This window comes from Bos indicus x Bos taurus, chromosome 24 (genome assembly GCF_003369695.1).
Source record: "Bos indicus x Bos taurus breed Angus x Brahman F1 hybrid chromosome 24, Bos_hybrid_MaternalHap_v2.0, whole genome shotgun sequence".
NCBI classification, from domain to species: domain Eukaryota; kingdom Metazoa; phylum Chordata; class Mammalia; order Artiodactyla; family Bovidae; genus Bos; species Bos indicus x Bos taurus.
The window spans coordinates 52,730,075-52,750,956 of record NC_040099.1 but is presented as its reverse complement, the minus strand read 5'-3'; the positions used below and the strand labels follow the sequence as shown (position 1 = coordinate 52,750,956).

Sequence of the window (20,882 nt, the reverse complement as noted above, 5' to 3'; positions counted from 1 at the left end):
TAGGACTTCATTTTGCTCATTCTAGCTCATGTTCCTCTGTAAATGGGCAGATAAATGCACTAGGTTCTGAAGAACAGAGAGGTTAGGAGTTTGTCCAGTTACGTGTCCAGGGGGTACTGCCTGTCACCGCACCAACCACTCCTGGGAAAGCGGCAGGGGACCCTGGCTGCATCTCCAAGAAGTTTTCGCTGAAGACTCTGAAGACATAATTACCCATCAAACCCATAGAACTCAGAGTCATGGTCTGTGGTGGCAGATGAACTGTCCAGAACATCATTATTCCACTTATTTTCCACTTGCCTCTGAGTCAGTGTGGGCAAGTGAAGATTAAGTTGACTGAAGCAGAGAGACCAGAATCCACTCACGGCCTATTCCTTCACTGTCCATCCACAGAGTATAAATTATATAGTCTGTCTTCTTCTGCTGGCTGGAAAAGGTGTAGGCAACTTGCCTTCTCTGACCTTCACGTGGAGACTAACAGGAGTTCGTTAATAAGAAGCACCTCTTTCTTGTAAATTCTGGTTCTCTGGGCTTCGGTTTACCTGGTTAAGGTTTCTTGGAAAATAACTACTATGTTCTAAAAGCATATACTCTGACCCAGTAACAATAATTCTGCTGCTTTGTTGAGATCAGGCTTTTCATCTAAAACCTCCTTATGAGATAGGCTGGGGCCTGGGACCCTTTGCTGCAATGCAGCTGTGCTTGCACCTGGATAACCCTGTCCTGGAGCAACAAAATACGAAGAAACTGTATGGGACTAGAAATAACTGCGTGCATGGGCACTTAGGGCAAATTCTGGATGAAAGATACAAAAAGACCAAAAAAGATACAAAGAGACCAAGTGCCACTTCTGAGGAGCCTGGAGCAAAACCAGGGTACTGGGCATGCCCCCTGCACACAACGCCACCTAAAAAGGGATGGGCAAACCACGCAACCCACTCCTCTGGCCTGATCCCCAGACACAGCCCTATCCTCACCCCTTACAAGGAACAAGTTTCCGCTCCCCTTGGGGAGTTAGCAAGCAAGGGAACCTGTGCTTGGGTTTTGTCTCCCTGCTGCTGCAGCAGTGTCCCCAGTAAAGCCTTGCCTAAATTTCTTGTCTGGACTCTGATCAATTTCTATTGATTAAGAAGGCCAAGAACCCTTGTTGGTAACACTTAAATGCTGATACGTATTAATTCAGGGAGTCACACATGGTGGCATGGAATGCACCCTTGAGCAGTATGCATTGAGCCCTAACTCTGGTTAGATTATATTGTCCTGTGCCTGGAACTGGCTCCTGATTTGGTTCCTACTTACTATGCGTTGCATTAAAATAGCTTTCCTAGTTCTTTGTCGTTGGTCTTCCCAGTTCTGTCTTCTGTTGACAGAAACACTCTTCTCACATACATAGTCTGTCAACTCCATGCCCAAAACATCATGCTGGCTGCCATTCTATGGTTAATACAATATCCAAGTCTTGGGACAGGATTCAAAGACCTTTAAGACATGGCCCAATCCTTAACACAATCATCTGTAAATGGGTCACTCAGCCCCACAACAACCTGTCCATCCCTACATTTGTCATTCTGACTTTCATTAATTCTTTTAATTTTGATTATCTTGGAGTTACCTTCTCCTGACTCAGTCCCTTCTCGGTTTGGCAGAAGCTCATTCATTCTTCAACTCTAACTCAAAAAAATTCTCCTGGCTAGAGCTTTCCTACCATTACATCCTCTGATTCAAGCAGCATAAAATACCATCTCCTTCGTGCCTCTGTTGCTTTTGGTTTACATGTCCACGGCAGCCTGCCTCACATTGTATTGACAGACATGTTAGTCTCTCTGAATTAACTGTGAGTTATTTCAGAAGAGAAGTCATATTCCATTCATATCCTATTGACACTCAGCCTGCATATACTCACTACAGATAAAGAATGCCTATGCTACACAGAAGCCACCTAGATGTCCACTGACAGATGAATGGATAAAGGAATTGTGGTACATATATGCAATGGACTATTACTCGGTCATAAAAAGAAACAGATTTGAGTCAGTTCTAGTGAGGTGGATGAACCTAGAGCCTGTTACACAGAGTGAAGTAAGTCAGAAAGAGAAAAAAATATCATCTATTAACACATGTATATGGAATCTGCAAAAATAGTATTGATGAACATTTGCAGAGCAGGAATAGAGATACAGACGTAGAGAACAGGCTTGTGGAAACAGCGGGAAAGGAGAGGGTGGGGATTGAGAGAGTAGCCTTGAAAGATACATATTACCATATGCAAAACAGACAGCTAGTAGGAAATTGCTGTATAACACAGGGAGCTCAACCTGGAGCTCTGTGACAGCCTAGAGGGATGGGAGCCCAAGAGGGAGGGGGCATATGTACACCTCTGGCTGCTTCACGCTGTTGTGGGGCAGAAATTAACACAACACTGCAAAGCAATTACCCTCTAACTAAAAATTAAAAATAATTATAATAATGCCTATGCTGCTTGTGCTCATTTTAAAATGAAAGCATAAATAAAAATAAAAACGTTAATAGAATAATTATATAACATCTTCACAGAGTGTGATCTCTGAAATGTTTCCTTCCAACTTTGGGTGGCTTTCAGATGCCACCTCACTTTCCTAGGTTTCTTTCTCATGATTTGAAAAGAGTGAGATCTCCTCAAAGAAGGTTTTTTTAAAAATCTATCATCCTTTATTGGGAATAGAAAATTACTTCTGTGTGTGTGTTTATTAGCTGAATTCAGCACTGCTGTATTTACATTTCAGAAGTAATTTAAAGATTAAGGTGGTATCATTTCTTAGAGGATCATTTGAATCAGTCTGCAGTGTACATCTTAAGTAAACATATATCCTCTTGCCTAAGTATAGCAGGGTGTTAACATGCAGTCACAGCTGTGAGCTGAGCAACAGATCCTGTCCTGATGTATCAAATGCCTAATTAATTGCTTTAAAAAGGAAGAGTTCTATTAATACTCCTTCTTCAGGAAGGACCTATGATACTTTTAATGGAGAGCTTTTTAACATCTTTTGATCCATTCTATTTTAATTTTTATTTCTTTAATAAAAGCAGCAAGGGTGCAAAGACGGGAAGATTTTAATTGGAAACAAGCTATTTACTGAAATAGGGCTCAAAGTGACAGCAGCAACCACCACCCAAGGGCCACCCTTTCTCACCCCAGAAACAGAGACTCTGGAATCAGTGTTCTCTTGAAGGGAAAGTAGGCTCAGAGGTGACCCACCCCTAGACAAAGCATAATGGGGGAATGGAAGTCATCTTCTTGGTCAGAGGTATTTTCACTAAATTTTGGTTAAAATTTCTGTTTTTACTTGAATTGTTTAAACACACACACACACACACATTCTAAGGAACAGGCTTAATTTTGTCTTAACATAATTTGTTTTAGCATCTAGCACACATCCAAAACACTAGTTATATAACCAATAATGACTGCAACAACAAATACAGTTGTTTTTTCATGGAAAAGGAGAAGTTTTGGATTCAAATGATTTATTCGGTTTACTAGTTCCAGCCAATACCCTCAGAATAAATATAACTCACCTCTGGGTCCTGTCCTCATCCTGTGATTTGGGGTCGGCCGGTCTTACCCTTCTCTAGCTGCTACTGTCATCTCCATGCTGACCAATTCCTGATAGATATCTCCAACCCAAACCTCTCTTCTGAGCTCCAGCTTTCTATTTTCAAGGAGGATCCTGCTTGACATTCCAACTTGAATATTGAAAAGTATATCAAACATAGCATGTCTGAGTGTGACTTTCTGATCTTCATTCTCAAACTTGGATTGTTTCACCATCCTAATTTCAGCAACTTGTCTCTCCATAAGCTGAATCCTAGGAATAACCCTTGAAAACTCCCTCTGTCTCACAATTATTGTCCAATCTTCCAGCCTGTCCTGTCCATTCTGCTTCCTGACTACTTCTAGAATCTTTCCCCACTGCTCCATCTTCACGGATACACCTTAGTCCTGCCTACCTACTAAACACGACTAAACTGTTTCTAAGAGGTTATACCCTCCTCTGTTACTTCCAATACAGTTCTGGACACATGGTCAACTCACAGGTGAATAATGGGTCCTTCATTTAAACTGGAAATCTGTCAATGACATGTTTTATATTTTAATATGCATCAAGACCACAGGAAAAATTATATCACTCTTCTCTCATTTAGTGATCTAGAACACTTTAGGATGGACAGGATTTTACACTTTGCAGAGAAGCAGAGTGACAGGAGGCCTGACTCAGCTTGAAGGTGGAGCTTTGGATTCTGAGTCTTTGTGTCACATGCTGTCTTTGCATCACAACACACTCCCTTCATAACAAGCTTCATCAGCTGCATGATCCTCAACTCTGAGGGGCAAGGAAAGAATATGTAAACATTGTGTTGAAAACATAATGCACGATGCATTCTAAAATGAATTCTCCACGCCAGTCATGAACAGCTGGTCTCTAATTCCAAGAAGTGAGCAGAGGTTTCCTGAAGTGGCATAAAGCCATGGAAAGCAAACAGCTGCAAGTTGGAAGCCCCTGTCCAGTGTCTGTTCTACCACAAAACAGGCGTGTGACCTTGAGCAAGTCAGGGGCTGTCTCGGAACCTCTTCGGCTTCATATGCAAAGGAAGATACCAGCCCCTTATCTGCCAAACTCACAGGGTTTCTGTGAGGATTAAACTGAATGATGCTTATGAAAGTGTTTTATTTCCCCCATCTGAACTCCCACAGTCTTTTTAGGAAGTATCTTTTACTCTGATGATATAGTAAAGAGATCACCGGACTAGAAACTTGCATTAAAATCCTTGCTTATAATATTTCCTAATTGTATAGCTTCTTAGGTGATGCTTTGTCAGGTCAATTCAGTCATTCAGTCATGTCCAATTCTTTGCAACCCCATGGACTGCAGCACGCCAGGTTTTCCTGTCCATCACCAACTCCCGGAGCTTGGTGATGGACAGGAAATGGACTCCAACTCATGTCCATTGAGTTGGAGATGCCTTCCAACCATCTCATCCTCTGTCGCCCCCTTCACCTCCCACCTTTAATCTCTCCCAGCATCAGGGTCTCTTCCAATGAGTCAGATCTTCCCGTTAGGCAGCCAAAGTATTAGAGCTTCAGCTTCAGCATCAGTCCTTCCAATGAACACCCAGGACTGATCTCCTTTAGGATGGACTGGTTGGATCTCCTTGCAGTCCAAGGGACTCTCAAGAGTCTTCTCCAACACCACAGTTCAAAAGCATCAATTCTTTGGCATTCAGCTTTCTTTATAGTCCAATTCTCACATCCATGCATGACTACTGGAAAAACCATAGCTTTGACTAGATGGACCTTTGTTGGTAAAGTAATGTCTCTGCTTCTTAATATGTTGTCTAGTTTGGTCATAGCTTTTCTTCCAAGGAGCAAGTGTCTTTTAATTTCAAAGCTACAGTCACCATCTGCAGTGATTTTGGAGCCCCCCAAAATAAAGCCTCTCACTGTTTCCACTGTTTCCCCATCTATTTTCCATGAAAGTGATGGGACAGGATGACATGATTAGCTTTTTGAATGCTGAGTTTTAAGTCAGCTTCATCACTTTCCTCTTTCACTTTCATCAAGGGGCTCTTTAGTTCACTTTCTGCCATAAGGGTGGTGTCATCTGCATATTTGAGGTTATTGATATCTCTCCTGGCAATCTTGATTCTAGCTTGTGTTTCATTCAGCCTGGCATTTCACATGACGTACTCTGCATAGAAGTTAAATAGGCAGGGTGACAATATACAGCCTTGAAATACTCCTTTCCTGATTTGGAACCAGTCGGTTTTTCCATATCCAGTTCTAACTGTGACTTCTTGACCGCCATACAGATTTCTCAGGAGGCAGGTAAGGTGGTCTGGTATTCCCATCTCTTGAAGAATTTTCCACAGTTTGTGGTGATCCACACAGTCAAAGGCTTTGACATAGTCATCAAGCAGAAGTAGATGTTTTTCTGGAACTCTATTGCTTTTTTGATTATCCAATGGATGTTGGCAGTTTGATCTCTGGTTCCTCTGATCTTAGGTTCCTCTACTATTTTCAGCTTGAACATCTGGAAGTTTTTAGTTCAAGTACTGTTGAAGCCTGGCTTGGAGAATTTTGAGCATTACTTTACTAGAGTATGAGATGAGGGCAATTATGCAGTAGTTTGAGCATTCTTCGGCATTGCCTTTCTTTGGGATTGGAATGAAAACTGACCTTTTCCAGTCCTGTGGCCACTGCTGAGTTTTCCAAATATGATGGCATATTGAGTGCAGCACTTTCACAGCATCATCTCACTTTCACAGCATCATCTTTCAGGATTTGAAACAGCTCAACTGGAATTCCATCACCTCCACTAGCTTTGTTCATAGTGATGTTTCCTAAGGCCCATTTGACTTTGCATTCCAGGATGTCTGGCTCTAGGTGAGTGATCACACCATGGTAGTTATCTGGGTCGTGAAGATCTTTTTTGTGTAGTTCTTCTGTGTATTCTTGATGCTTTATAGACTTTCTGAATTGAGCCAGGAAAACTCATTTGTAAAACAGAGATTATCATACCAGCCTTATCTGAGAATCAAATGTGCTAATATTTGTGAAAACGATAAACTTCTCTCTAAACATGAATTGGGAAATGCCTTTATTTCATTGATTTTCACTTCCAACTCACATGAATCCATCCCATGGATCCATCTGTCCCAGGCAATGACCAAGTGTTACAGGCACTTTCTCAGCCCTGTTTGATACCATCACGACCTTCCATGTCAAGCACTATTATTATTCCACATAAGGAAATGAAGGCACCAGTAACTGGCCCAAGGCCACCTGGCTAGTTCAGTTCTGAGCCAGAATCAAAGCCCGGGAAGTTCGATTTCACAGCCTCAAAGCCATAACCTTGTGAATACACTGAGTCACACTCCATATATAATTTTAGGTTGCTGAATGGAAGGTATAACGTTCTACACACATATAAAAATGTGTTACTGTGCTTTCCATAGTAAATAAAGGATGCAAATCAGCCTCACCATTAAGTCAGAGCATTATCAGAAAGAAGCCTGTCGAAGAAATCCATATCCTAATTCTGAAAATATCAAGAAAGTTTGATTCTCTTCCAGATTAGTCCACTAACTGCTGAGTACAAGCAAGTGTAGAGATGAGAACACCTGCTCGGGAGGCAGGCCTGCGTTCAATCCTGGTGCTACCACTTGCCAGCTGTATAGCGGAGGTATAAACCTCCTTAAGCCTCGTCTGGATAATGTTTTGCTGTGAGGATGAAATAAGATAATTTATGTAAGATGCCTGCTTCCTGGTGCCAGTGAGTAGTCAATGAATGCTTGCTCTCAGTGTCTCAGTGTGGATGCTTACTCTGTGGTCTTAGGGACGCAACTGACCCCTCCCTTGGGCATCAGCTGCTAGATGTTTAAGTAGCAGAAAGTTGGACTCTGATCCCTAAGATCATTCTCCATTCTAAAGATTTTTAGGTAGTAGGAAGAGACAGCTGGATGTCTGTGAATTCTGGCTTTCAGGTTCTAGAATTTATGTTGGCCTCTGACTTATGCAATGAAAGCTCCTGAGGGGCTGAATAAAAAATGTTAACCGTGGCACATGCATTATTGACACCATTAACCAGTCAGGCAGATTAATGATAATCTGAGCTAGAGTAATTTGCCTGACAAGGCCATCGCAAATCTGAGGCGAATGTTAAATCCACTACGTTTTAAAAAGCTGTTGTGTTAAGGGGCTAAATAAACCTATACGGGCAAATAAGCATCCCAGCTAATCGCTCAGACACATGGCTCATGTTTGTTCTAGTTGAGAGCCAGAAAACAGAAAATGAACCAAGATAGTAGAATCAAATTTCAAAATCAACTTTTTGTTTCTCAATTTAAAAAGTTTCTGTTGAATTGCAGTCAGCATTTTCATCGTCTCAGTAACACAGTTTGCTTTATTGGTTGAGGAAAAATCTATTAAGAATATCACATCTGCCTCTCTGCCACTTTTATCTTATCAGTTCCGATCAGTAAACATCTGCAGAAGTCAGGAAACTAGACACTTGGATACAGAATTATAAATAAGATCCTGTCTCAATTGCTGGGGAGAGAAATACACATATAGTCGAACAAACACAAAACCAGATGCAAGGTGCCAAATACTTACCATAATCATATAATCAAAGTGAAAGGGGCAGATAAAGGAGAAATTGATGACTTCTGACCTATAAGACCCTGGAGAGTTTCACATGGTGACTGACATTTCAATTGGAACTTCAATTTAACAACTATTCCGTGGGGTTTTACTCTAAGTTAGGCATTGCTCTGGGTGCTGAGAATAGCTTAATGAATAAAAGTGATAAAAACATCCTTGCCCACATAATGCATATATTCTGGTGGTAAGAAACCCTTTTCAGGAAACCATAATTAAAAGGTAATAACTCAGTGGTGAAAAATAAGAATGAATAAGGACACGGGGAAGGTTAGCAGTCAGGTAAAACTTCCAAGAGAGGATACCATCTCTGCAAAGACTTAATGACAGACAGAATGACCCATGTCCAATGTTTGAGGGAAGGAACATTCTAGGGAGACTGAAGAATTAGGACACTGGTCTCGAGGGAGAAGGATTCTTGACATATAGAGGAAATGCAGAGACGTCAGGGAGACTGGAGAGGAATGAGTGAATAAGAAAACAGTAAATACGAATGATGAAGTTGGGAAGGTGACATGGGGCCAGATCAAGAAGGATTTCTGATAATTCTCTGAATGAGATAGGTAGTCACTCGTGTGAACTCTAGGTTAACTCCAGCTGCTAAGGTAAGAATAGACTTGAGAGGTTGTAGCAGTAGTATGGATGAGACTTGATGGTAGTAAGAAGTAAGAAGTGGCAGGATTCAGTATATGTTTTATTTTCATTTATATAGTCAACTTTGTTAATTATAGAAAATTTTGAGCAATACAAAATTAGACAGAATGATATGAGGACCCAATTATTCCCATCAGTCAGCTTAAAATAAATCACAAAAGCCAGTCTTATAGTATTATTTTGTAGCAAAAATCAGGTATCCTATTTTATCAAGGATTCATGATATATTTTGGCAGTGCTGCTAAGACTTGATGATGGATTTGATGTAGGGTTTCAGGAAAAAAAGAGGTCTTAACAATTACTCCAAAGACTTTGGCTTGAGTAATGAGAAATATGCAGATTTTACTGATGGAGGAACCTCTGGCATGACAAAGTTTTGGAAGGGGATTGAGGTCAAAGCAAAATAGATATTTCATTTATAAGTTTTAGATGCTCATGACAAATCAAAGTTGAGAAATCAGAAAGGAATTGGGCTATATGATTCAGAATTGCAGGTAAAACATCAGGTCCAGGTATACAAATTTAGAAGGCATCAACATATTGACAAAATACTGATATAAAGTCACAAACTAGATGAATTGATATCTCCAAAGTCTGAGTTCTAGGGCAACTTAATATTCACAGGTCAGGGAGACTAAGAGTAACATGTAAAAAAAAAAAAAAAGCCTGAAAATGGAATAGAATCCATAGGACTGGAGTAGAATCAGGAGAATGTCTATTATAGAATCCAAGGGAAGAATATGTTTAATGATAGGGGAAGTGATCAACAGTGACAACATTTGCTAACTATCCAAGTGATGAGAGGACCAGGAATTGACTACTGGGTTTAGCATCACGGATGCCACCTGGTAAACCCTGCTAAGATCGGTTTCAGTAAAATACTAGGGATAGAATCATAACTGGAATATGAGGTAAGGCATTGGAGTAAAGTTAGACAAGGCTTCCGCTGTGGCTCAGCTGGTAAAGAATCTGCTTGCAATGCGGGAGACCTGGGTTTGATCCCTGGGTTGGGAAGATCTTCTGGAGAAGGGAAAGGCTACCCACCCCAGTATTCTGGCCTAGAGAATTCCATGGACTGTATAGTCCAGGGGGTTGCAAAGAGTCAGATATGACTGAGTGACTTTCACCTCACCTAGACAACTCGAGGTCTGTTGCTGTAAAAGGGAAAAGAATGAAGTGATAGAGAAGGGAGAAATGAGACTGAGAGGAATGGTTTGTTGAGATGGAAAATACAGATACATGCTTGCATGCTGATGGGCATGATAGCCCAAGGTGCAAAACACTGATGATGAGGAGAAAGACTGACCTGAAGCTTTCTTGTTTGCAAGACAGGGTGGGATCTAGGACATGAGTGAACGTTTGGCCCTGTTAAGAGCATGGCCAATTCTTTCACAGCAATTTGAGGAAAGACAGGTTCCATACTTAAAGATCCATTGAGATAGGTAAATCAGATACGCAGCTTATACAACTTCTATTCCGAGTGCTACTATTTTCCAGGAAATTAGAAGGGAGGTTAATTAAGAGCAGGGGAAAGAGGGAAAGTATTGGAGATTTAAATATATCTAGGGTCGTGTGTGAGAGAGGCTGACTGCTCTGTGCAATGTAACTCCCAGATGAGTAGTGAAGAATTTTAAGACTATCAGCGCAGCCGCATATTTTCTTCCAGGTATATTCAGCTCCAAGAGCACAAGAAAAAGTAGACAGAAAATTAGTTTACTTGAGTTGTTTTTTTTTTTCCCGAGAAACTAATATTAAACGAGAATCATAAGCAAAGCATTGGTGTGTGTCAGTGTTTCTAAGAATTGACTGCAGGATTTTAGCTTTTAATAAGTGAAGGAGAACATGAAGGAGGAGGGACCATGGAAGACCATAGAATCAATGAAGTGCAGGGTCCCCATGGAATCAAGGTTGGCTGTAATCAGAGTCTTAAATGGAAGCTTATATAACTTCTACTCCGAGTACTAATATTTTCCAGGAAACTAGGAGGAAGGTCATTTAAAGAGGGGGAGAGAGGGAAGGTACTGGAGATTTGAGAAGAGAGAAACAGGAAAATCAGAGAAAGTATGATGTCTGAAAGTGAGAGCATGGAGAATTTGCAGAGTGCTGTTGACAAGAATCACGGTACGGCCAGAGGAATAACTGCCCAAGAGGGTATGGAGGATTGATCCATGGGTTTGAAAGGTATGGAAGATATCAATAGATGAATAAAGGATAGAATGTTTTTATTAGCAGGAAACAGTGAGCAGCTTTGAACATAAGTGGTTCATATAAAAGATGGCAACCCATTGTTGCGGTGATACAACCCTCAGCTTTGAGCCTTATTTTCAGCCTTTTCCATACTGTCTTAGAGCTCAAACAATTTTGAGACCTGCATCCTGCCACTGTGCAGTGACTAACTTGGATGCTTTCACTGAATTCTTTCAATTAGTTCTCACAGCAATTCTGATAGGTAGAATTCATGTTCCCTTCACCCATCACAGCAAAGAGATATTATTCCTGGTTTTTACATAATTAAATTCACAAAGCTCACATCTGATAAAACCGTGGTGCCATTTCCAAGTCTAGCCATTTGGACATACGTGGTATATTTTTAACCATCACAGGTTAGAGGCACTACACTCTATCTATGTATAGATTGCAGACAGATTTCCATTCAAGGGAATTTGGTAGTAGTTATGTGCATGTCTTTATATAGAAATTTGATCATATTTAAATTTAAAACACTTTCACATTGTTTAAGCAGCGAAGTGAGTGATCCAAACTGTATTTCAAAAAGACAGCTTGAGACAGTGAGGGGGATGGATTACAAGGTGAGAAACTATTGTCAGAGATCATATAAGTGATGGTGGAGATAACAGAAAGAAAGGAGACATGGCTGAGCTGTGGCCAAGATAGACATGAGAGGACCTGGTGACTAATGGCAACGCTAAGAGCTGGAGGAGTAAAACATGACATGGGTTTTTTCGCTTGGCCAACAGGATGAAAGGGACAAGCATAAACTAAGAAAAGTGAAGAAAATATATACTTAAGGAGGAGACAGTGAGAATGGTTCTGGGCAGGTTGAATTTAAGATGCCTCCAAGAAACCCATGTGAACACAGGAAGACAAGTGGGCAAGAATTATTACCTCCAGTCTTCACAGCTGCATGCAAGGAACTTAAGAGGCTTCTCCTAAGGTCACAGAGTTATGTAGTTGTGGAGATAAAACTGAAACAAAGGCCTGCTTCTTCACAGTAATGAATGACCCTAGGGAACACAGGCAATAGGCGCTGGTGTATTTCTTTCCTTTCATGGTAGAGGCAGGTCAAATCGTAAAAGAAAACAGAAACTTAAAAAGGATATACTTTAACGGCTGCTGTGAACTGAGAAGAAAAGCATTTTGAGACGCAGCAGGAGAGAAGTTTCCGCGTGCCATCTGGTTATCACACTGCAGCCTTTTGAACTAAAGACCACTCCTGCCAGCCCAAGTATACTGTCTCTTTCGGACCCTGAAGGGTTCCTGAAGATCGCCATGTGTCTGAAGCACTCAAGTTTGAGACACTAGAAGCCTGACGCTTTGATCTGGGCTTCCCCCCCACATGCCTTCAATAGGCACAGGTAATACTGTGACAGCTATCCAGTCTCTTCTCCCGCAGAAGAATGGATAGTCATCACTGGGATTAATGTGAGCTCAGCCTTGCGGACGCCTGGGTCCCAACAGGACACGTGTCCATTCTTGGTCTTTCTGCTTCTCTAGCTCCCTTTCTTTCTCCCTCTCGCTCTCTTCTTTCCTCATGCCCCTCTAAAACATACAGAGATGCATAAAACAGGTCATATTTCCCACATGGCCACTTTGAACTAGTTATTTAAGAGGAGGTTTAATGTGGAAGGAAAGATTTGGGAATTGCAACTCCGCCAAGTCAACAGATATTTTGTAAAGATCCTAGTTACCCTATCAAAATCCTCATCCATTAAAGAATTTAATGATGCTGTTCCCTCTCTGTGTGAGAGGCACAGGCAGGTCCACTGAGTATATTTCAAAATAGGTGTTCTTGTCTACAGAACCTTCGGATTTGGCAACATAATGTTTCTCTGATGTAAATTCAGCTTTTACATGTTCCTCTTTTAATCATCTTTAATTGGCAATATTAAAAAAAAAACAAATATAATGAGGAGAGAAAATTACAAAATGCTTTAAAAATGGAATGGGAACTCCCTAGCTTTCTGACTCATTCTAAGTGAGATATTTACAGAATGGCTTTATGCTTTAATCTTTAATAAAAGTTCCAAACATTGAACATGCTTAAATGCAAATATACCTGTTCAAATGCCAGTAATTAATGATACATAATAATGATACCAATCATATGGGCATTTGATAAATATAACAAAACTCCATTTCAAGCAATATGGCTAGCTGGATAGTATGTGAAAAAATGCTGGGTAAATTATTCAAAATCTATTTTACAAAAAAAAATTACCCATGAATATGCCGGCAGCAAAATAAGAGAATTATAGTGGGAAAGCAGACTTGCAGGATGACTCTTTAACTTAGGGTACTTGCCCATCAATAGAAGTCTAGACCTATAAATTTTAGAAACTAACAGGAAAAGAGAATAAGAAACAAAGTTTGCCGTTAAAGTAGGCTATAAGGTCTTATTAGAGAACCCTGCATATAGCCAGGATCCTGAAAAAAGGCAAGCTTCAGTGGAAAATGAAAATGAAATGAAATTATATCCCAGTGTCAGTTTTAACTTAGTTGGAACAGGAAAAAATAATAAACCCTCTTAAAATTGCTTAACACAAGTCTGCATTTACCCACTTAAGTTGATATGTTAAAAATGGTAGAAAAACAAATACTTAATGGGCTTTCTGATAACTAATGAAATATCAGTATGCGACCTGCCTCCCTGGTGGCTCCGTGGGTAAAGAAGCCTCCTGCAGTGTGGGAGAGCTGGGCTCAGTCCCTGGGTCGGGAAGATTCCCTGGAGGAGAACATGGCAACCCACGCCAGTATTCTTGCCTGGAGAATCCCATGGACAGAGGAGCCTGGCGGGCTACAGTCCATGGGGTTAGGGACTAAGCACATGAGGCCTGCATGGACCAAATGCATCTTAACAAAAACTTGGTTTAATATGGACTCATTTTGGGAAAGCAAATCTTCCCAGGAGAATGTACTTTTTAAATCTGGGCCTCAAAAATTCCCTCAGACAAATTTCTAAGGACTAGAGTTCACAATCGCCCAATAGAATTCAAGAATAGCCCAAACATGGGAAGAAAAATAAGCTCCCATGAAGAAGAGTCAGAAGAAACATATTGCTGAATCAGACACACAGACTGCAGATATAAGAAAGGTTAATGTAGATTATAAAATAAGCGTAATGAATTTAAAGAAATGAGATATTATATACAGTATATTCTTATAGATTGGAACTTAAGCAACATCTATTACAGACTTACAAATCAAACTTCAAAGCCTTAAAATCATGAAACACTTTAAGGAAGGAAAAAAAAACCCAGAAAACAAAATAAAACAACAAGTAAGTCAAAAGCAACAGCAGCTTGTAATCTTGAAATCAGACGTATACGGCGTGCTTTTGCCTAGACAATAATATTAAAGACTCTTACCTTGAGTGACTTTTATAACTTCAACCTAATTTAATCATAACAAAAACTTTTTGTCTATCCTAAAGGAAATCAGTCCGGAATACTCTTTGGAAGGACTGATGCTGAAGCTGAAACTCCAATACTTTGGCCACCTGATACAAAGAGCTGACTCATTGGAAAAGACCCTGACGCTGGGAAAGATCGAAGGCGGGAGGAGAAGGGGACAACAGAGGATGAGATGGTTGGATGGCATCACCGACTCAATGGACATGAGTTTGAGTGAACTCCAGGAGTTGGTGATGGACAGGGAGGCCTGGCGTGCTGCAGTCCATGGGGTCACAAAGAGTCGGACACGACTGAGAGACTGAACTGAACTTAACTTTGCCTAGACAATAATATTAAAGACTCTTGCTCTTGAGTGACTTTTATAATTGCAACCTAATTTAATCATAACAAAAACTTTTAAGGTAAGTACTACTAGATTCTCTTTACTTAAGAATGAAATGAGGCTCAGAGAAGTTATGTGGTTTTCTGGAGATCGCCTCATGTCATTGACAGAGATGAAACTGCAACCTCACCACACTGGTTCTCCCACATTTGATTCTATTAATACGTAGCTTAATTCTTAATTAAGAATTCAGAATTCTGTTTAACACTTTGAAAATCAAGGAGACTTAACCAAAGCCTGATAGTATATATTTACATGCTTGTCTTTTTTTCAAAGAAGTTTTTTTATAAATAATTGAATTTGCACCGGACACCCCACCCTGCTGTTATAAGAAGCCCCTCACACATCTAAAGTTCTTAGATGCAGAAAGAGAGGCCTTGGTACTGAAACTAAAAACTCGTGTACACAGCTTCTACTGGATGTATTTTCTTTTTAGGAACGAGGGGAAATCTCCCATTTTTGAGCCATTCTTTTATGCCAACTCAATTGCATGTAACGTTATACATATCTTTAAAAGATACAGTTTTGTAAATATTTAATATTCTGCTACTTTGATTTTGAATTGTAAATGTCAAATATTCTATTTGGGTTTTAAAAAAATGTTTTACTATATTTTGTTTAAAAGGAAAAGTTGTACATTTTTAGAATGTTTTTGAGTAGATTCAATGTACTGAAAATAAAAAATTAAAAAAAAAAAAACCCTGAATTTGCTTCTGTACACAATCCTGCTTTAAAAAAACCACACAAGCAACTCAATTATCTCCACTGAATAACGAGTGAAAGGCAGGGGGCAGAACTTCCTCACGGTCTCCAAAGTCCTGCTCAAGACCTCTGGCCACCATCACCACACAGTCTACATTGAAAGACGTGGGGGGTTAAGCTGAATTTCTTGATTGCACCTACCTGTTGTCACCTTCCCTGGAGTAGAAGACCGTGAAAGTCTGAATGTTCCCTTTTGCTTCTGCAGGTGGGCGCCAGCTGAGACGGACAAACCGACTAGAGACCAGGACAGGGACCACGTCTCTGGGAGCGGATGGGAGGACACTGGAGCTCAGGATGGCTACGAAGGAAGGAGAGAAGGCTGTCAGAAGTGAGGGGGACATGGGCAGGAAACGTGCAGGAAGGCAAGGAAAGCCCGGCAGCAAATGCGGAATGGTGCGTTCCCATCCATTCTAAAGGAAGGAAGGAAAGAGAAACCAAAGGCACAACAGTGGAATTGAAGGTGTATTAGAGGGTATATGTTAATTTCAAACTCCTAAATGATCCCTCCCCCACTACTATATATAACACAGATAACCAACAAGGACCTACTGTGTAGCATGGGGAACTATACTGAAGTTTTTTTTAGTAACCCATATGGGAAAAAAATACATACATATATATAACACTCACACATGTATTTCAGAAAAAAATATATATCCAAATCACGTTGCTGTACAACTGCAACTAACACAATATTGCAAACCAACTATATCTCAATAAAAAAAAAAGTATTAGGATTTCTTGGAGTTCATAAAATATTGGCAAACTAATAACACGATTCTATCGTATATGGCCAGTTTCTACTGCTAAAGGGATTCATGACCATAAGCAAAAATGTTCGGTTTCAGCATGAAACAGGGAATATAGACTTACTACAGGTATTTTTTGTTTTGGCTGCATCCTGTGGCTTGTGGGATTTTAGTCCATCAACCAGGGATTGAACCCAGGCACCAGCAGCACTGAGTCCTAACCACTGGCCTACCAGGGAATTTCTTCCAAGTACTGATACATGCTTTAGGTAACCAAGCAGTTACTATAAAATCTTATTCCACTCTGACTGCCCGTTTACATCATTCTAGATACAATGTGAAGGACCTTGTTTTACTGTTTACAATGAGCACATGAAATTAAAAGTAGCAAACCAAATGTTGAAAGATATAAATAGAAGCAATTCTACTAGCAATGCTAATAGAAGGAAAGACTGAAAATTCCACTGGACATCAAGAATTACCACTGTACCATACTTGTTGAGTATCACCATATTTAAATCCAAATTCAATGACTGTTATTCATAGGAATAACTGAATCATCCACAGGTGGAAAACTGGGTTATCAAATACTTTAGGGGCATTTATAATCTTTAACAGATGTTTGCAGTTAAATGAGAGTGTGCTTGTGTGTGTGTATGTGTTTGTGAATTCATAATTAATATTTGCTGGATATTTCCATTTTCTTCTGATTTGTTCAAGTCCCCAAGTCTAAGGAACATATAGTTCATTTTGACAGGTGATTTCTGGCCCCAAAGCACAAGTACCCATTTGTCTACATTTAATCTTCCAACTGGCTTTGGTGGGCCATTTTCTCTAATTCTTACTGAAGTTAGTCTCCATTCTTGCATTTACTTTCTCCAGAGGCTAGCTGAATGGGCATTCCTGCTGTGAACTAAACTCCTGTTCACTGGAAAATCCATTTGGGGAGGCAGGGGGTTCTCTTATTTCCCAACGGTCCTGGAAACTTAACCAGTTTACAATACAGTTAGAAAGAGAGGTTTTCAAGAGCTGCAAAAAGCTTTCAGTTATTTCTAGCTGCGCAGATTCTTAGCCAGCTTCTTTGCAGATACGATTCCCCCCGTGCTTTCTTGATCAGCACCGTATTTGACAGGAGTGGAAGACTGGTGGTGAGCCAGTCAATCTTTTATGATGGAGTAATAAGGGGAGGGGACAGAGGGACGCCAGGGTAGGGAGCATCTCTCTTACAAATACGGGCGTTAAGCTCCTTGACAAAAACCTTTGCTTCCGCACACCGTGGACAGCTCAAACTCTCAGGCTGAAGTGAATTTATCACTTCCCCCTCAGCCTGCTTCTCCTCCAGGGCCGCTTGACCTAGTTGTGTCTACACGTCTTCTCAGATCTGTAGCCTACAACCCTAGACACGTATCCCCTCTTCCTGACTTCGCCTCACTCGCCCCTGCGAGGATTCCCCTTCATGGAGACGCCTGCTACCTCTAATCTATCCCATCTCGGCTTCTCTCCACACTGTCATTCTCTCTCACCAGACTTGCCACAACGGTCTTCCAGCTCCCCGCCTCGAATTCATTCTCTGTACGGCGACCAGCATCAACTTGTATGAAGACACACCGGCTCATCACTCTCTCATCTTTCTCCTCTGTGCTTACTCGTTACCTCAGAGAAACTCAAGCTTCTCAGTCTGCCGGCCGGCCTTGCTCCTGTCTGTCGTTTTTCTTGGTTTGCCTTCCCTCGCACAGAGGTCCTAAGTGCGCACGCTTTATTTGGACGGTGATCCCAGGAAAGACCCGTGAGGAGTCCGGAAGGAAACAGGGCCAGGAGGGAAGGCTGGAAAGAGGGAGCTCCCTGGCGGATTGCCACTGAGGGTGCCTGAAGAGCACCCTCCCTGGGGACTCTGGGAGCCAAGGCTGCACAGGCCTTTGGAGACACACACTGGGGAGTTTATCTATCTACTTCCTCCACTGTAAGCTGAGTGTAATTCCAGAGCATTCGCCTTCCCGCACAATAGCCTCACGTGTTCTGTTGCCAGAAAAATAACAGCTTTGGGCAGAGACTTGCTCATGTTCACATTAGCTCTACTCCCTAGGCAAATATTTAGCAAGCACCTATCCTCTGCAGCCCTCCTAGGGAGGAGGAGATGAGGCCACTCTTCTCGTGGGGCTCGCCTGGATGCACACTGCATTTTGATGCTGATACTGATCATGCTTGCTTTCTCCAGGCTGAACCACTTGCGGTTCCCCAGGGCTGCGGCACAGGTAGTTCCCACTTAAACAAGTCCACTTCATTCACTTAAATCCTCCTTTCTTCTTGACTTACTATAGGTGTGTTTCCTCTGTAAAGACTGACTCATAGTATTTGTAGAATAGCTAACAGACATACAGTTAATATCTATCATAAACATGAATGTCTGAAAATCAAATAATGAATAATTTTACTAAAAACAAGATTCAACCTGACAAATAATAAAAGAAATGCACATTTAAATAAAATCTAAAAGTCAGAATAAAGTCTATTAAAAATCTGTCAGGGTAGCAAGACTTTAAAGAATGTTCATATGTAGTAGTAGTCAGGGTATGGGCAAGCTCTATGCTGTCAGCTGAAGTCGGTAACAATACAGTCTCTTTAGAATTCAATTTGGCAAAAGGCTTTAAAATGAAAAAATATTCACATCATTTGACCAAACACTCTCATGTCTATAAATTTATCACTTCAAAAATAATGAATACCCCATTATCAAGGCATCATGTGAAATCATAGACAGTACATTTTCTCAAAGGTAATACCTATACATCTCATCAGTTTAAAGAATATGGAATCTTTTTAAGACTTTATTTACAAAAAATAAGTTTTTTAAACAAAATGTAAACAATGATGACTTGGAAAAATCTTTTGAGAATTTTCAAGAAGTCAAAAAGATAAGCTTTAAAATAATAGGAGATAAATTTTCAAATCTTTCTTCCCCAAGAGCACTCTGCTTATGGGGGTACCACATCAAAAATGAGCTGGTTTCTCCACCCTTCAGGGGCTGCCAAGAAGGAAACTGCTAGGTGGGGCGAGGATCTGTGGGGGGTTCACTGAGATGCTTTTTACTCCAGGCTTCCAAAGTATCTTCTTACACAGTTAGTTTAGACTTGATTTATCAAATCAAGATCAGACTAAAATTAATCATGGACTCTTTACCTCAATTTCAACAGTTGTTATATAAAAAGGAACGGACACATTTTTAACAAAGGAAAGACTTCTTACTTTATACAGGGGCAATCATTTTGTTCTTGCTAATCCTCCATGCTTTCTCTCAACAGTAACTTGTCTTCACATAAGGTCTCAATAAAGAGCCAATCAGGACTTCTTTTCTTTGCTCTTGGAGGCCTAATCTGCAGTCTGCCCCTAATCTCCCTGGCCCATTACTGTTGTCATGGTTACAGCTTCTTTATCTGTTGTCATGGAGAAGAAAGGCGAATTTGCCACACTGTAACCTAGTCTTCTTTCTTTTATTAAAGGATCTTTTAAAAAAAATTTATCATAGCAAAATCCAAAAAAGGAGATGATTTCAGAGGATAATATAAATCTAAAGAACAGGTTTAAAACCTAAATTATTAACTAACATTTTTGTGAGGTCATTGCAATAGCATTGATAACAATTACAATATTGGGTTAATTTTTCTGTAAGGCTACATTCCCTTCTATATACCAAAGACATTTTTCCATCAGATTTTTAATATACAGTGTTTATGGACATTAATTTTTCCCCAAGCTTATTCTCAGTGCTCAACCTGCAAACTCTGTAAGAGATATGAAAGATGATAATATATATTCATAAAAACACACAAATATTTAATTTGCATTAAACAGGCTCACTTCCCTGTTACTCCACATGTCATAAACTAAAACATCATAAATGCAGCTCAACCAGATATGTTATTTGCTGTGTTTCTTTATTAACTTGATATTTTTTAAAAATAAAATATAAATAGAGAACATTAGTAAAATGATAGGATCATCTAACTGTGCTAAGGGCAAACATCTATTTAGTTCTCTAAATGGAGAAGTAGGTAACATTTCAACTTTGGTTTGCAGTTTTTATAGTTCACAAAGTAATTTCACAAGCTTACCAAAAAAATCTTGTACATATATAATTGAAAATGACAAAGACTAACATTTTCTTTTTTTTTTTTTATTCTTCCAATTTTATTTTATTTTTAAACTTTACATAATTGTATTAGTTTTGCCAAATATCAAAATGAATCCGCCACAGGTATACATGTGTTCCCCATCCCGAACCCTCCTCCCTCCTCCCTCCCCATACCATCCCTCTGGGCCGTCCCAGTGCACCAGCCCCAAGCATCCAGCATCATGCATCGAACCTGGACTGGCAACTCGTTTCCTACATGATATTTTACATGTTTCACTGCCATTCTCCCACATCTTCCCACCCTCTCCCTCTCCCACAGAGTCCATAAGACTGTTCTATACATCAGTGTCTCTTTTGC

General features: G+C 40.3%; 1 protein-coding gene across 3 annotated transcripts in view; it reads right to left on the bottom strand.

Moving 5' to 3' along the window:
- The window catches only part of DCC (DCC netrin 1 receptor), a 1,303,205-nt gene that overhangs the window by 426,159 nt on the left and 856,164 nt on the right, over positions 1–20,882 (bottom strand). For all 3 annotated transcript variants that reach the window (XM_027525589.1, XM_027525591.1, XM_027525590.1), the window contains exon 8: positions 15,788–15,944. In XM_027525589.1, coding sequence (XP_027381390.1) covers positions 15,788–15,944 — 157 coding nt within the window. The remainder of the gene's footprint in view (positions 1–15,787; positions 15,945–20,882) is intronic.